The sequence below is a fragment of the Spinacia oleracea genome, chromosome 4, assembly GCF_020520425.1.
Source record: "Spinacia oleracea cultivar Varoflay chromosome 4, BTI_SOV_V1, whole genome shotgun sequence".
In the NCBI taxonomy this organism is placed as follows: Eukaryota; Viridiplantae; Streptophyta; class Magnoliopsida; order Caryophyllales; family Amaranthaceae; genus Spinacia; species Spinacia oleracea.
The window spans coordinates 116,295,124-116,313,972 of record NC_079490.1 but is presented as its reverse complement, the minus strand read 5'-3'; the positions used below and the strand labels follow the sequence as shown (position 1 = coordinate 116,313,972).

General features: G+C 36.2%; 2 protein-coding genes across 2 annotated transcripts; both read right to left on the bottom strand.

Moving 5' to 3' along the window:
* Positions 1-13,664: 13,664 nt before the first annotated feature.
* Positions 13,665-14,558, bottom strand: LOC130459975 (uncharacterized). The gene is made up of 4 exons (XM_056827619.1): positions 14,327-14,558; positions 14,029-14,231; positions 13,837-13,945; positions 13,665-13,746 (listed from the first exon to the last, which is right to left on the bottom strand). The coding sequence occupies exons 1-4, from the start codon at positions 14,488-14,490 to the stop codon at positions 13,725-13,727; spliced, it is 498 nt and encodes a 165-aa protein (XP_056683597.1). The 5' UTR covers positions 14,491-14,558; the 3' UTR covers positions 13,665-13,724.
* Positions 14,559-17,375: 2,817 nt separating this feature from the next.
* LOC130471811 (uncharacterized) lies at positions 17,376-18,422 on the bottom strand. The gene is made up of 3 exons (XM_056842127.1): positions 18,376-18,422; positions 17,954-18,107; positions 17,376-17,876 (listed from the first exon to the last, which is right to left on the bottom strand). Exons 1-3 carry the CDS (start codon positions 18,420-18,422, stop codon positions 17,406-17,408), a joined length of 672 nt encoding a protein of 223 aa, XP_056698105.1. The 3' UTR covers positions 17,376-17,405.
* Between the last annotated feature and the right edge of the window lie 427 nt (positions 18,423-18,849).

Here is an 18,849-nt window from a genome sequence, read left to right as displayed (position 1 = left end):
GGGAAATGAAGCATGGCAATGCTACATTAGTTGTAGGGTCATCTAGTTTGTTTTAAGTCCTTTCAAAGGCTGGAACATAATGGCTATTTTGTTCCATAATCAGCATACCTAAATTTCTGCTTCAAACACAGAAAGACTCACATTCAGAAGAACAAAAACAATGCTTGTTTGTTTGTCTATTTGAATAAAATGGTCAATTACGGGTTGAGTCAATATGCTTGATTAAAACAAACAACTCTTTAAACTTTACTAGGTTCAAATCAATCTTTTGATATGAGTTCCACTAATCTTTGGCATTGTTGCTTAGACCATATCAACAAGTTAACATTCAAAAACTCTATTTTGATGAACTTTTGAAAGTTGATTGATTTCTAGATCAATTCAAGACAAGCTAGTCTTACTTGTTGAAAGTAACAAAAGATATGAACTATTGTTAGAACGCCTAGACAGTAGAGTTCAAAGCTAAAGAAAGATTTTATGACTTTATTATTTCACCTAGATTTGAGTGAATATTGGTTTATTTACTCAAAGTGATATAAGTTTGAATCCGTTTGGCTAGTTCAAAGATTCAAAAGTATAAAATCCACATGGCAAGAAATCATTAAGATCTAGGTTAGATCATGACGATGATTACTTTAAGACCAAATATGATCATCAATGATTGTGTGTTGTAATTTCACAATCTAGCTCCATAAGATATGGCATATCTAAATTGGAATGGTTGAAGTCAATTTGTACTTGATTCGATCAATGATGAATCATAAAAGCTTTCCTATAATTTCTAAAATAAAATGCTCAACTTCCACCAAACTAAACCAAATTCGTCAAAGCTATTGAAAAGTAATTTCAGGATATCTTTTCAATTATATATATCTAAAGAGTTGCTAAACTCAGTGGGAGCTTAGTGTTTATTATTCAACAAACTAAGGCCCAAGTCTAGATATATGTTTCATTGTGATTTATTCAAATGAGACACAGGGGTATTGTTTCTACCATGAATTTTTGAGAACATAATGTTTGTTTGCTCGAAATAATGTCCTTTTGGAGATTCGTTTCCAAAATGACAAGTGGGAGAAAATAGACCTCGAAAGTCTTCGAGGCGAACAACAAACATAAACGGACATTCCGGAGGCTTTTCGAAGTTCTTTAGAAAATCCGAACACATATTCTTTAAGGACTTTAGAAGTGGCTTTTAAAGAATAAACATCTCTTAGAAGACTTTACAAGTGCTTCAAGGAGAACAGAATATTCAAAGGACTTTCAAGTGGCTGTTGATATTCTATTGTTTGATCAATGTTCTATACCCAAGTAGGCATAGAGTTCAAGTCACTGAAACTATGAGATTCTTCTATTAGATATGAAGAAACATGGAGTTCAAGTCACTGAAGCTATGCGATTCTTCTATTAGATAGCGAAGAAACCTACAACTTGCAGTCAAACTATTATCATGTAGATTAATGAGTTTGTGACCTGTAAGAAAGCTATGACGAAACCTAGATTCCCTAAAATGGTTAAAGGCCATATATAGACTCAAATGTTTTAGATGGTTAAAGGCCATAAAACATAACCAATGTTATGATGACAAAATTGAAAATTTGTTGATTTGCAAGAATAGGTTTACACTAATTGGTTGCAAATTGGTTTTAAGGATAAAAACCATCAAACATGGAATTGTGTTCACACACAAAGCTAGACTAGTTGCTAAAGGTTACAAGCAAATTCACGGCGTGGATTGTGTTGAAGCCTCATGCATAATCGTAATGCTCAAGTCTATAAATCAAGCAATGATTGCATATTGGTACATATGGAAATTGGATGACAAAACGTATTCCTCAATCAAATGTTGGAAGAAACTATGTACATGGCATGTCATAGGATTTGTGGATCCAAATAACTTGAAATGGATGCTAGCTTATGAAATCTAAGTACAGCTTTAAGCAAGCAATTGGGAATTGGAAATGTATCTTAGTGAAGCTAATAAGTATTTTAGTTTCATAAAATGTACATAATTCTTATAGATATATAAGAAGTTTAGTGGGAGTACGTAAAACTTAATTGGTCCTATGTGTATCACACACATATCTCTCTATTGTGAAATAACATTCAAATGCTAATGACTTAGATTTGAAATTATTTATCAATGATGGACCATGGCGAAACTTAGTACATACTGGGTATTAAGATCTAGTTGCAAAGATCTTATAATATTGTTTTGGATTAAGTAATGGCATTTACTAAATCAAACACGAAAGACTCAATTGGAGATATTCGACCCATATGAATAAATCTAAGTAAAAGATGTTTGAACTATGTATAAGCATTTACTAAGTTAAACATCAAAGGATCTAAGTGAGATTCTTAACCTATATTATAGGTCAAAGAATTTAGTTGGATTCAGTATCTACTGAAACTAGAATGAGCTAAAGTTACATGAATAGTATTCAATTGGGAATTATTCTGCAAAAGAATTTATAATGTATGATATAATATAACGATCGCCAAAAACGTATCATATGACTTTAGGCATGACGAATATATACCAATCTCTATTGATCTAAGTGAAGATCAACTAGATTGAGATCAAGAATACTTATGGTACTTGAAGAAGTACATAAGATTAGTTCTTGATTCAAGGAAATAAAGATATGCTAAATATTGATGCTACACGCATAAACACTGGCAAAGGATCAAGAAAGATCCCTTTGGAGTTAACCATTGACAAGGACGAGCTAAAGAGCATCGTGTTTTGAAATGGCAACATGGATTAGAGACCATGAGTTGTTGCGTGGGAAATTAAATATTAATTTCTATGTTCTAAGATACAGTTGGAAAGTCTTCCACATATCTGTTAACTGCTTGGATAAGTAAATCCAAACAAAGCATCACTAGCAACCTAAACAGTTGAAGTAAAAGTACTTATTGCCTAAGAAGCAATAAAACAGAGTTGTTTATATTAATGAGTTCTTCATTGAACTTGGGAAGATCACATGTCTGTTGACTTAATGGTTATTCATTGCAAAATGCGTAGAACCACTAATGTAGCAAGAAAGACTAGATCACAAAATAAACATACTCAAAAGATCTTATCATCATATCTCGAAGAACATTCGATGAAAAGGATATTAAGATTGGCAAAGCATGATAACTAAACCTATACAACAAGTGAGAAGCAACACTCACGTTGTAGCACTGGAAATCAAGCATAGCTTTTAATTCCATGAACTGTTTTAAGGATGGGTTTGAGGCCCATGGTTGTAAAACATTGGGGTTGAACATTTATCATATATGAAATGTATTTTCATATTCCATTTAATCTTGGTTTAGTATTAAATGATGAGTCCCTTCAAATTTGACGATATATTCAAGATAGACTGTCAGGACCAGTCCTATGACTAAGAAATGTCTATCTAGTGAACTTGAATGTCAAAAGTTGAAAATGGTCCCTGGTCGAAGTTTTCTATAAAGATGGACGCATAGAAAACGTTAGAAGACTAGAATGCAAGATGACTAGTAGTTCTGTTTCTTGAACTATGTGGACATGGCAATGTCGTAATCATTTGCATAGATACTTACTTTGGGAAGACTAGTATCGGACAGACCTATGAAACTTTACTGTAAGAGATGAAAATCTGTCATAAGTAAATTTCATTAAAATTATTAGACACTAAATCCTCAATACCTGAGTGATTTGAGATTACTTGTTTAAGAACTGGTTCCTTTGACGTTGACCAACCGTCGCACCGTAAAGGAGGCTATAAAGGCAACACTCAGGTAATCACCTATCAAACGAAGTCTAATCTCAAGATCGCAAGATTGGGATTGTCCTCCCATAAATCGGGAAGAGATGCTTAAAAGTTGTACAAGGCCACTCGGAGAGCTAGAAACTGTAAAATGCATGGTCGTGCTCAGATGAATCATAGGCTATGATTATCTGTTTATTTGATCAGTTGAACTCTGAAACCGAGAAACACCTCTGGACATAATAAGGATGACAACTCTTACCTTATTATCAAGAGCAAGCATCAAGCGACAAAGGAATTAGGAAATGCAAACTTGTCCCTAAGGACAAGTGGGATACTGAAGGAAATAATGCCCTTGGTCCAAGTATGCATATAATATTAAGTCTAATAAATGCGGTTCAGTATTAATTAACAAGTTAATAATTCAGTGAGATAAAGTGAGCTGAATGCCTAGCTAGAGGCCGCTTCAGTTCAAGTGGAATTAATTATATTAATCCATAGCTTACTCTTGACTGAACCCGTAGGGTCACACAAATAGTACGTAAACGGATCAAGTATTTAATGGAATTAAATACTCCATCTATGGATATTCGGAATCGACGGATCTTGGTTTCAGTGGGAGCTAAGATCGTCAAAGGCAAGTAAATGAATACTCCGGAAACGATGATATAGCCAGAAACGGAAATATGGATCGTATCGGAAATATAAATATTATCCAAGTCGTACATGTTTCCGGAAACGGAAACGTGGTACGTATCGGAAAATATTAATGGAAATGGAAATATTGCCGGAATCGGAAATATTGCCGGAAACGGAAATATTGTCAGAATCGGAAATATTATCGGAATCGGAAAATAATTCCGGAAACGGAAATATTAAATATTTGTTCGAAACGGAAATTAATTCCGGAATCGGAAATATTAAATATTGTTCGTATCGGAAATGAATTCCGGATTCGAGAATTTAATCGGAAAGCGTATCGTACGAATTAGCATCGGACGAGGCTTGCTAGACGAAGGCCCAGCACAAGGCCAGGCCAACGCCCAGCAAGCCACACGCCAAGTGCTCGACCAGGCCCAGCGCAAGGCCAGGCCCAGCCAAGCATTGGCGGGCGCGCACGAAGCTGATGGGCTGCGAGGCCGCATGCGCTGTGCGCTCGGCGTGGGCCGCAAGGCCTGCGTGCGGGCGTGCATGCGTGTGTGTGTGCTCGTGTTCGTAACGAATCCTAATCCTATCGGAATTCGTGCATTGATTAAATCCTAATCCTAAAAGATTAAATTTATTATTTAGAGTTCTAATAGGATTCTAATTAATAAATCCATATCCTAGTAGGATTATAATTCCTTTCCATAAACTCTATAAATAAGGGCCTAGGGTCACATATTTAGAAGACGATTTTGAAGTATTCAAAGGTAAGATTTTTTAAGCAAAAATCAGCCAAACACTTGCAACCCAAATAGCCGAAAATCCTAGTAACCTTAATGGCGATTCTAGTCGGTCAAGTTTAAGGCGGATCCGGACGTGCTGTGGACTATCTACGGAGGGACGACACTTAGAGTCCTAAAGACTTGTTCTTTTTCGGTTCGGGCGCAGCTAGGGAGGGCACGCTACAAAGTGTATGCATCTGAATTATGCTAAATGATTATGTGTTAATAATATGTTTCCTGGCTTTATGGTTTTTCCGCATGATTTATGTTTATTCATATGTATCATAACCTAACACGTAGTGCGTCTGGAAACTAGCCTGGTTAATACTAAGTCTGATCGAGGGTCTCACGAGCCCCCAAGTGATAACATTTGACTTAAGGGTCATCACTAGAAATGCAAATGGTTCCCTCACGAGTCATCGGGAATTCATTGACTTGAACTGTCCTCTCACAGAGTCATTGAAGGCGTACAAATGGCGGAACAAAGTTTTTTGAAAACAGATATATAACTTGATTTCTTTTGAGAATGATGACAGAATACGGGATGATAACGGAATACGGATCAAAGAATACGGAATATAGAATATGGGATACGAAATACAGAATACGAAATACGGAATACAGAATACGGAATATTAATATTTTAATTAACAGGGAATGAATAAACCTCGAAACAGAATAAGGAATACGGAATATTGACATTTTCATAAATGAGGAATCAACAAACCTCGAAATGAATTACAGAATACGAAATACAGAATATTGACATTTTATTAACGAGGAATGAATAAACCTCGAAAGAGAATACAAAATATGGAATACGGAATATGGACATATTATTTATTAACGAGGAACGAATGAACCTCGAAACACAAAACGGAATACAGAATACGGAATATTGACATTTTATTAACGAGGAATGAATAAACCTCGAAACAGAATACAGAATACGAAATTTTTCCAAAATACAGAATTTTCCTGAAAATGAATAATTTTTAAGGAACCGTTACCTAAATGGGTTACGGTGATTCCCGGAATGCAGTTTCCTGTTAGTGAACCCTTAGAATAATTTATTATTATAATAAAAAAATATTTTGAAATACTGTTATTTTTCCATGGCAAGAAAAACGGAACAAAGTTAAGCGGTTATTTGGCAAGAAATGGCGGTGATGTGGCCCGATATTTTGTCTAAAGTGGAACAAATGTGCGCTTGAAAGTTCCTGCGCATGCATTACAGCGCTGAAATTTTTCAGCGCTTGGTTTTAAGCACTGGAAAATTCCAGCGCACATCTTCTTTATATTCAAACAGCACAGTGGCAGTTCGCCATTTCTGCTGCTGCTTGTTTGATTTTTCGAGTTTTCTCTCAGTCGTTTTTCATCAATTCTGCTCGGTTTTGCACGATGTTTTCATCAAAATTGTTCCCAAGTTAATCTAGATCACGTATATGTAAGTGATTTCTAGTTTAACTTGAGTTTTGGCTTAGTTATGAGTAGAAATTTGTATGACTTTTCATGCTTAAATTGAATTGGGGTTTTTGATTCTTGCCACGATTTCTTGCAATTGTTTGCTTGTATGTGATGTTTATACTCCCTCTGTCCCAAAATAGTCGTTATACTTACATTTGCAAAAAGTTTTAGGTGATAAGTGGTTGTTTGGTTATCAATTGTTATTTTATTGAAAAAGTAGATGTGGTAGAAGTTAGTGGGGTATTTTTTCAATTGAATGAGAAAGGGTGTGGGGACAAAAAAATAATTAGTGGGAAGAGAGAGACAATATAATAATTGTGGGGTCATTCCTAATTTAGAACTGTAACAACTAATCTGGGACGGACGAAATAGGAAAGTGTAACAACTAATCTAGGACAGAGGGAGTAACATTTATGAGTGCCTTGGAATGTTAATTTCTGCAAGTAAGTGTGCCTACGAATTGATATTGGGGACACAATGTAGGTGTTTTTGGTGCATTGCTTGCTGTTTACATAGTCTATGGATGATTGAAAATGCATGATTTTGGTGTTCGGAGTAACTCCTGGTCGATTTTGCATATATGAACTTTATTACTAGTTATGAACTTAGCAACATTCTCACACTTAGGGAACGAAATTATTTGATGCCACTAGCTTTTCGTGTTCGGAATTTCAGAATGTAATCGCTTGCATCACTGGGCTCAAGTTGTGATGCCTTATGTTTCTTTTTTTGTACTTTTTGCGAAATGTAGTATGGCAGGTGATACTTCTTCGTCGTCTATTGAGGGGGAGGCTTCAGATTACATGATGCAGCCACGGGTGATCCCTTCTTGCCCGATGAGACGAAAGGGCACTTATCGGCACGCTCGGGGCTATAGGAGGGCGAGTAATGACTTTTCGTCTCCTCTATTGGAGTCCGGAGGGGGCCCTGACCCTGAGGAGGAGCCAGCTTTGGAGGTCTCGCTTGAGTACGACGTGGTCGACCTCCACCATGACTTGGGGAATCACGTGGTGTCTAGGTTTCATGCCGGTAGGGCCGAGTCGGATACCGCTTGTCGACCTTACGGTGGTTCGGTCTTTGTGGAGCGTTTGAGAAAACTGGATGGGCGGACCCGTGCAATGGTGGAGGCATGCCCCTTGTATCCGACGGAGTGCACTTTTAGGGAGGTCGTGGGTCCCAACGCGTTTAGGTGGTTCTTGCGCCTTCTTCTGGAGTGGTGGTGGGATACCACCAACACTTTTCACTTCCCGTGGGGGGAGATGACCATTACTCCTGAGGACTACACTGCCCTTACGGGTCTTTCCTTTACGGGTACCTCGTATTAAAACATCAGAGATAGTGATATGCCATCGTAGAAGACGGTTAGAGAGTGTATCGGGGAAGAGTTGGCCGTAGAGGTGGCCAAGTATAAAGGGAAGGGAATACCTTACTCCTTGCTTGTTGATGTTTTGGCGGATGGCCGACCTTCTGGTGCTTCCGCGAGGAGGTATGCTCACATTTTCTACTTACTGTTCCTGAGTTCGATGATCTTGTCGAACCGTTCTGAGAGAGTGGATCCTTGGTTGATCCCGTTGGTGCGGAAACTATCTTAGCTAGATTTGTTCTGCTAGGGCGAGGCAACCTATGCGAACCTGATTAGCCATATGAGTGTGGCTGTGCGGGTTCTTGACGGTCCAGATAGGCATATGAAGCCTATTTCTCTGTGCGACGTGCCGCGAGTCATTGAGGTATGTATTTGGTATAATCATTTAGGAGTACTAAATGATTTGTGTACTTACTATTCCGGTTTTTTTTCCCCTGCAGTTGTGGCATTTTGAGCGTTTACCATTCTTTGCCCCTTGATGAGCGGCATTTATGTCGCTCTTAGCTTAGGAATTCTTGTTATTTTTCCTTACTTTTTGCATGATGTTGTATAGTTTTATGTCCATTTATATGCTTCTATCCACTTTGATCTTTTGTAGGTAAAAGTGGATTAAACGAGGAGATTCAGAGAAAAAAAGTGCACAAAACATGGATTGCGCCCACAAAAAATGATTGTTCTCCCACACAGAATTGTTGTGCGCCCACACAAGTCCAAGTGGAGCTTCTCAAAATCTCTAACAAATTTGTGCGCCCACACAGATATGGTGTGCTCCCACACAGCACTGTTGTGCGCCCACACAACACTGTTGTGCGCCCACACAAGTCCAAAAGAAGCTTCTCAAAATCTCTGTCAAATCCGTGCTCCCACACAAAATGATCGTGCGCCCACACAAAATGATCGTGCGCCCACACAAGATTGATTGTGAGCCCACACACTCGTTTTGTGCACCCACACAAGAGCTGATCGAAGCCAACTGATTCATCGCTCTGTGCGGACGCACGAAAATTCTGTGCGCCCACACATACCCATCTGTGCGCCTGCACAACGACGCGGGGCTGTCTCTTTTTTGTAATTTAATTGCTTTTTCGGGGAAGCATATAAATAGATTTCTTGTTTAGAGTTAGAATTTTTTAGAGTTTAGTTTTCCAATATTTTGTAATTCTTAGATTCTAGAGAGAGAAATAGACTAGAGTAGCTTAGAATTAGATTTTAGGATTTAACTCTACAAATCAAACACTGATTTTCAGTTTTGTTTTTCAAATTCGTAGCTCTCCTCAAGAAATTTTTTAGATTTTGTTCTTCAACTTTTCTAAACTTTTGAATTTTAATTTCAAGCTTCATTTGGTATAATTCTCAACTCTATTCTTTAATTCGTTTTTAATCTTTTAATTGCTTCATCAAATTCGTTTATGCATTGATTTCATTGTTTGATTTTAGATTAGTTTCATATTTTGAATTTTGGTGATTTTTGGCTTAATTTTCATGTTTGAATTTTCTGAATTTTGTTCATTCAATTAGTTTAATTGTTGCATTTAGTTTCATGATTAGGATTAGTTTTAGTTTAATCTTAGTTTTGTTCATGCTAATTGAGTAGTTATTAATTATCTAGACAATAGGGGTGAAGTTTGGGGATTAATTATGGATTTTTGAAGTGAATTCAAGATGATGTTGTGATTGAACTTTGATTTGGTGATTAGGATCTCCATGTTTAATTAGATTGGTAGTTGGAAAACTAATTCTAGTTAGTTGATTGGAAATATTTTATGTTAATTTGTCAAGAGATTGAGGATTAGTATCCGCATATGGGATGAACTAGTTCTAATTGGTAGGTTCCTAGTCTAGAGGTCATGCGAGAGCTCTCCTTCGGATTAGGCAACTCAATGCACTCTATCTGAGAGGTGGCGAATGCAATATTTGTTGGTTTTCACCCAAATTGTCATTTCCTTGCAATGTTGATTGATTAAACTTCGACCATTCCTAATGAACCCAAGCCAATCCCCAATTCCCTAGATTATCCCATTTACTTTTCTTTGATTTCAATATAATTATAGATACATACATTCATTTCCGCTTGAGCTAGCTTGTGAATGCAAATAGTTTGAATAGTCAAATATATCCATTCTCTTGGGACGATCCATATGCTTGCCACTATAGTTGATATAGTCTGTTAGTTTAGGTGGTTTATAAATTTTGTTTGATTAGGTGGTATTCGTTCAACGACCCGAAAAACGACCTATCACCCCTTGGTCTGGTAGAGTGGTTGGGGGTTACCCTGTGGCCTACTGCTGGGGTACTGATGAGTCATATTTATATAGGGTATTTTAGGCGCATTTAGGTTGCATTATTAGGCATTTATATCATTTTAGTTGCATTTAGGATCACATTTGCATAAGTTATCGTTGTCGTACTCTATTACGCCCCATTTGTGTTTTCTTAATGTTTCAGGTGATTTTACGGTCATTTGGATGCTTTCGGAGTGTTATGAGTTGATTTGGATGATGAACGGATGGAATGTTGACTCGAGGATCATTCCATGTCTCTAGGGATAATTTTGAGTCAACAACGAAGCTAAACGCTACTTTTCTAAGCATCATAACGGACAAGCGTTCACTCTTTTGATGATATCTCAAGTTCTACATGTTGGAATGAGACGATTTTGATTGGTCTAGAAAGTAGGCTTCAAGAGCTTTCCAACGACAGGTCACACGTCCTTATACGCATTATTGTAGAACAAGAGTTATGACATAAACAAGATGGCTCGACTATCCGATTCGCCCACGGCGCACAACGCAGGCCCAACTCTTCTCCTTGGGCGCGAAAACCAGCGACCAACCAGCGAGGCCGCTGGTTTCTCCGCCCAATTGACTTCCGTGCGGGTTCGTTGCGTCGCTTCTCGTGATCGTTCTGTTAAATGATAACTTATGTAATTATTATTATTTTGTTATGAAAGTAGAGAGAAAGGGAGAGAGAGGAAGAGAGAAATTGGTGGTTATCATCTTATTTCCAATTAACATAATATGTACACATACGTACATTATATAGGATAAGGATGTCAGGGGTATAATGGGCATCCACAATATAATATTATTTATAACACTCCCCCTTGGATGTCCATTATCCAAAATAATACAATGACCCTGTAATATACATGAGATGATGCCTCATTATAAACCTTACTAAGAAAACCCTGTGGGATAAAAACCTAGTGAAGGAAAAGAGTACAATACTCATCATAATACGCTTGGGATGTTGCCTCGTCAAAAACCTTACCAGGAAAACCCAATGGGACAAAACCATGGATAAAGGAAAAAGAGTGCAACGCGTATTTTCTCCCCCTGATGAATACATCACTTGAGATCTTCCAATTCAATGAATCTAATATTGTTGATAACTTTTCAAATGTAGCAACATGAAGCTCCTTGGAAATCGATTCTCCACAATTTGAGTTGAATTTTCAAATGTTCACTTGTATGCATTAGGTGAGTATTTATATCACCAGACTTTTGACAATAATAACTGGAATAAATATATTTTCTTGTACATAATATTACAAAATGTATCCTTAAATATTGGATATATATATATATAAGCCTTCTTCTGGAGGTCATAAGTAGTAGTAATCATCAATGTTGATCAAAATTTCTCTAGTCATACTTTCATGACAATACATGATAAATAATAATATCATTGTCCAATTTGGGGTATAATATAACTAATAATATACTTTATGGCTCTTCTGGACCATAAAATAAAATTCTTAATTTGTAAGGACATTACATACTCTTATCTTATAATTTTGAATCAACTCATATTTGTACAAGAATTCATCCGTGAATAAACTAATATGTATATTTCATAATTCTCAAGTACTCAAACTACTGGTTGAGACGACTGTTCAAAAACACTCTTCAAGAGTTTAGATAATATTTGATCAATGTTATGACATTCATATGTAAAACTTAAAGGGCTAGATGTTTAAGAACATCATGTATAAGTTCTTCAGGAACTTTTCTTATTTGCATGATTCATAACATGTTATTAAATCAACATTATATATATACTTCTTTTGCAACTGTTTGCCCATTGGAGTTAGAAACTCCTCTTATAATATTCATAAAGTTGCAAATCCGTCTTACCCTTTGGATGCATATTCATATACGACATCATAATAGGTTTGACATGTAATATGAAATTATAACTAGAAATTTCTACATCATATCATGATAAAACATAAAACAAACTAAATGTATGATGAATGATGCATTTACCTATTAACTACACATGTATATGAATGTGAGACTCAAATGCAGAACACTGTACAGTGTGGATATTTCAAATCCATAACTTGTTGGACTTCAGGTCCATGAACTCATTTGATCATTATAGTTATGTCTACATCGAAACATACATATATAGATTTACGATCCCCTATTCAAAATCCATTATTTCTCACATATGCATTATATTTCGGTTCCATCATCTACCGGTATCATCAAAATTCTTCAACATATATTTTGCATGCTATTCATCAATGATATCTTAATACTTATTCAATGGGTACCATTCATTTTTTCTCACGGGCCATCTATTATTGTTCAGATATCTATACCACTTCAAGGGTATTTCATACACTATATAATTAATACACTAGTAGAAAAAACCCTTATTGCAGCGGGCTTTTAGACCCCTGTTGCAGCGTACATCGTATGCTGCAACTGGGGGGCCTGCAACAAGTCTGAACTTGTTGCTGCGCACAATGTTCGCTGCAAAAAGTGTTTTTTTGCAGCGTACATATGTATGTACGCTGCAACAAGTGCCAAAAAATTGGCAAAAATTTGGACTTGTTGCAGCGTACATATATATGTACGCTGTAAAAGACTCAACTTTTTGCAGCGTACATTTATTTGTACGCTGCAACAAGTCTGGAATTTTGCGAAACTTTTTTCCCTTGTTGCAGCGTACAATATATATGTACGTTGCAACAAAGCAATTTTGGCGGGAAAATTCTAATCTTGTTTAGGGATACCTAGAGTGCCTTGCACCAAATATAGAAACCTGTAAAAACAATAATAGAATAACGCAACCTGTATAACAAATATAAAAACAACAACTGGAGTTTTGTATATATCCCAAAACCAAAAGTGCACATACCGATACATTTAAATATATTTACGTTCCAATTTCAACGTACGCATACATTTTAACATAAAAGATTGTTCTATAACATCTAAACCAACTCGATCAAGCGCCCTCAGGTCAATAATAAATACTTGGTGGTAAAAAACTTCGCCCATTGCTCACGAACCACATCAATTTCCTCACTAGCATAAGGCGCAGTCCTCGGAGTATAGACCTTACAAAAACAAAAATTTGATGGAGCATTAGATCGATTAAATGCAAATAAAATGTCACATTTTAACATTCAAGCAACTAATGACAATGTATTAATAGTCTAGAATACGAATCAATTAGTTACTTACCTCATCTAGCTGGCCTTCATAGTCATGTTGTAACGTGACTATCTCTAACATGAACTTCATAACGTAATAGCCACACTAAGTTCCGCTGATTTGTTGAGCACACTTATTAAGAAACATAATACTTTATCTTGCAAGGCCAATAGTTAATAAAAACAAAGCAAAAAGCTAATTAAGAAACATGTTATACCTCTATATGAATGGGTTTACACGACTTAAAACTCGTTTTATTCGGACAATTCCCACCATTTCACTTGTACACTTGGTATGCCCTAGAAAATTAATGAAACACGGGTACTCATGAATATGATTTTGGCTTAGGTTTCTTAAAGACTAATGTAATTTGTAAGCAAAAAACTTACAAACTCAAGATTCCCCATGCATAATCTGTTCGACGTGGATCTCTAGCAGAATCGAAAATATATACATAACCTCTACGTAGGTCCATCACGTATAAATTCCAATGATTTTTGTATAATTTATAAATGATATAGTAAATATTTAATAACAATAATAATTAATATTATATATGAAACTTATATAACACACTTACTCTTGATTATATGGGATTAAAAACCAATTAGTTAGGTTAGGATTACCCATCTTCTCCTTTTCAATTTCAGCTTGGAATTTTTTTTTCAAATACAATGTTGGCGCTCCAGGGTCGGCCTTGATTCTAGTGCTTGACATAATCTCGGGACAAATGAACGAAATCCGAGACATTTCAAATGATTTGGCATGATCGTGCAATAAACACCTACAAAATAAACAAGATTACACTATTAAGATCGATAAAGAGAAAAAATTCAAAGAAATAATAGTTATATTAACAACAATAAAACATTTAATTACAATATGTAGACTTGGATCGCTGAAATGTTTAAGCACGCCCCGCGAAGGAACTCTCCTATATCAGACGCAGTTATGTATGTTTCTTGATCAAAATCCGAGTGCCAAACTAAGGCCGCCAATGGGATGGTAGTATTATCATATATATCATCAGGCGCCGAAGTCATGATAAATTGCAAGTATGTGCATGACGGGCCAAGACCTTGAATTGCATCGTATACAAGTCCTGCTTTCTTGCTTTTGGTGGTTGATTCTTGTGTTTTACGATCACAACTACCCACCACCTCTAAGTTGGACTTAGGCTTAGAATTCGACTTATTTGGATGCGAAAATTCCTATAACAATAGTCAATTAGCATTAGTCATGTAATAAGAATCAAATGAGTCCTTAGGTTCTTTAGTTCAAAGTTGGGAGCGGAAATGTCATTTTAGCTCTATATATGACCTATAACAACCCAACGAGCCTTTAATGTGCATAAATAGGTTGGAATGAGTTTTAGAAACTTAAAACTATGCATATTAGTCATGTAATAAGAATCAAATGAGTCCTTAAGTTCTTTAGTTCAAAGTTGGGAGCGAAAATGTCATTTTAGCTCTATATATGACCTATAACGACCCAACGAGCCATAAATGGGCATAAATAGGTTCGAATGAGTTTTAGAAACTTAAAACTATGCATATTAGTCGTGTAATAAGAATCAAATGAGTCCTTAGGTTCTTTAGTTCAAAGTTGGGAGCGGAAATGTCATTTTAGCTCTATATATGACCTATAACAACCCACAAGCCTTTAATGTGCATAAATAGGTTCAAATGAGTTTTAGAAACTTAAAACTATGCATATTAGTCGTGTAATAAGAATCAAATGAGTCCTTAGGTTCTTTAGTTCAAAGTTGGGAGCGGAAATGTCATTTTAGCTCTATATATGACCTATAACGACCCAACGAGCCTTAAATGTGCATAAATAGGTTGGAATGAGTTTCAGAAACTTAAAACTATGCATGGTCATGTAATAAGAATCAAATGAGTTCTTAGGTTCTTTAGTTCAAAGTTGGGAGCGAAAATGTCCTTTTAGCTCTATATATGACCTATAACGACCCAACGAGAATTAAATGTGCATAAATAGGTTCGAATGAGTTTTAGAAACTTAAAACTATGCATATTAGTCGTGTAATAAGAATCAAATGAGTCCTTAGGTTCTTTAGTTCAAAGTTGGGAGCGGAAATGTCATTTTAGCTCTATATATGACCTATAACGACCCAACGTGCCTTAAATGTGCATAAATAGGTTCGAATGAGTTTTAGAAACTTAAAACTATGCATATTAGTCATGTAATAAGAATCGAATGAGTCCTTAGGTTCTTTAGTTCAAAGTTGGGAGCGAAAATGTCATTTTAGCTCTATATATGACCTATAACGACCCAACGAGCCATAAATGTGCATAAATAGGTTCGAATGAGTTTTAGAAACGTAAAACTATGCATATTAGTCGTGTAATATGAATCAAATGAGTCCTTAGGTTCTTTAGTTCAAAGTTGGGAGCGGAAATGTCATTTTAGCTCTATATATGACCTATAACGACCCAACGAGCCTTTAATGTGCATAAATAGGTTGGAATGAGTTTTAGAAACTTAAAACTATGCATATTAGTCATGTAATAAGAATGAAATGAGTCCTTAGGTTCTTTAGTTCAAAGTTGGGAGCGGAAATGTCATTTTAGCTCTATATATGACCTATAACGACCCAACGAGCCTTAAATGTGCATAAATAGATTGGAATGAGTTTTAGAAACTTAAAACTATGCATATTAGTCATGTAATAAGAATCAAATGAGTCCTTAGGTTCTTTAGTTCAAAGTTGGGAGCGAAAATGTCATTTTAGCTCTATATATGACCTATAACGACCCAACGAGCCATAAATGTGCATAAATAGGTTCGAATGAGTTTTAGAAACTTAAAACTATGCATATTAGTCGTGTAATAAGAATCAAATGAGTCCTTAGGTTCTTTAGTTCAAAGTTGGGAGCGGAAATGTCATTTTAGCTCTATATATGACCTATAACGACCCAACGAGCCTTTAATGTGCATAAATAGGTTGGAATGAGTTTTAGAAACTTAAAACTATGCATATTAGTCGTGTAATAAGAATCAAATGATTCCTTAGGTTCTTTAGTTCAAAGTTGGGAGCGAAAATGTCATTTTAGCTCTATGTATGACCTATAACGACCCAACGAGCCATAAATGTGCATAAATAGGTTCGAATGAGTTTTAGAAACTTAAAACTATGCATATTAGTCGTGTAATAAGAATCAAATGAGTCCTTAGGTTCTTTAGTTCAAAGTTGGGAGTGGAAATGTCATTTTAGCTCTATATATGACCTATAACGACCCAACGAGACATAAATGTGCATAAATAGGTTCGAATGAGTTTTAGAAACTTAAAACTATGCATATTAGTCATGTAATAAGAATCAAATGAGTCCTTAGGTTCTGTAGTTCAAAGTTTTAGAGGGTTTACCTTGGATGCTAAGTCTGTTCTTCTTTTGGGCCGCTAATACCGTTGTCTTTTTCTTGGAGCTACCATCCCTCTCTTTAGAAACATTAGACTTGGACTTCTTTTTAGGAGGTGAAGTACAATCCTTTAAAATTCAACAAAAACAAGAGTAGGTAAGATGTCGAATGTGCTTGCGTGAACATATACATTCTAAACAATAAAACATATATACCTCGTCCTCTTCGAAAATCACTAAGTGTATGGGCCATTGCACAAAACTACCCAGAGCACCGCCTAAGTTAGTGAAACCATCTCCCGTAGGTACCGGAAGAATATCATCAACATGTCCGTCGTAAACAAAATCAACTTGGACTTTATAGTGACCAGGCTTCATCGATGTAAAATGTTGGGGCAATGCACCATCTGAGGGTTGTACCATACCATCCGCCACGACAATGTTGTTGTCTGAAACTTTATCCTCAAGGGCAAGACGACATGGAGTCCTTTCCTTCATAAACAAAGGTTTCAATGCAACTTTGTAAGTGATATAGATTATTAAGTAAATGTCAACTAAAAACATAAAAGGATCAAGCAACTATGTTAAAAAAGAGTGACTACGTCGTACCTTTAGCTCGCGTGGTTGCGGCACTAAGATGTGACGAGTGGTTCTTGTAGCACTAACATCAAGGTCAACTCTGGCAGAATCATTTAAGTGGAGGTCATCAAGTATCGGGGTAGAAATGGAGTTTAGTTGTCCTGTTTTTAACAAGGTGCTTAGTTGCTTTTGGAGGGCCTCTGCCACCCTTTTCTCTACCCTTTTCTCTAATTCACCTTCAAACTCCTTTTTCACAGAAGCTCTGATTGATTCGTAATTTTCTGATGAAGCTTCACCATGGTCACGTCTACTATGTCGATTACACGGACCGAAAGCCTTTTTGATACCAACCATGCCACCTGTTCCCTTGACACGCCCACGATGATCTTTTTTCCCTATAGCTTTAGTGAGGGCATCCTCACCCTGTTCGAAAGAAAGATTTCCTTTTTCCTCTTCTGCGATGTACTCTAACTGCCAATTAGGAAAGTAAAATTACTATATATTCTCTAATCAAAGCAAGTAAATATTAATTAATTATCACTACTTACAGCTTTTGTTGCGATTTCAACAACTTCTGTATCGTTCGGGTCAATTTCCCACTTTCCCTCTTTATTTTGTACTTGATGGGCCAAAATCCACTCCTTTGATCTGTATTTTCTAACTCTATCAACATTTAAGGTCACTGATGAGTTCACCGAGGAGCTACTCAAGAAAGGTAAAGCTGCATCTGGTGGAAGTCATCCATCTTTTATCCAATCTAGTCGCTTTCTATTATAACCCTTTTGGCCGGTGCGATGTGGGTTCTTGTTGCATGATGCACTTTTCCTCGCCTTTTCACTACGAAGTTGTCAAAGACAAAATAAAAAGATTGAAATAAATGTTTTTTCTGATAACTTTTTGTCCTAGAACCAATGTCAGTTTGCTACATGAAAAACTCTTTAAGGACAAGTTAAAGAAATATTATCATTACCAATGACTCTGGCAGGAAATAATGTTTAACAAAAGTCTTCCAGTCATCCTCTGTGATATGGTTGTAGACATCCCAAGGCATCTTGTTTGTTTGACTTTTTGGCTTCTTTTCCTTCATAGTTATCCATCGGCGCACCAACTTGCTCTTGAAACAACTAAATCGTTTCGCCACACAAGAATGAAAATATTTCTCCCTCGAATGATTAGAATCATCAGTAATGTGGAACATAAGCTGTTAATAATTAAAAAAAGTTAGATTATAAAAATAGTATTTAAATCAAATTAAATAATTTTAAAAATATACAAATCAAGTTAATATCCAATGCTTACCTTAGTCTCCTCCCAAAACCCCTTCTTGGTTTGCTCATCTACCTTTGGATATAATGGGACGTTAATATTAATTCTAGTAGCACAACTCCCAACTTGCTTCCCGTATTCATGAGACCATTGTCCATCGGGGACATTATATACATTA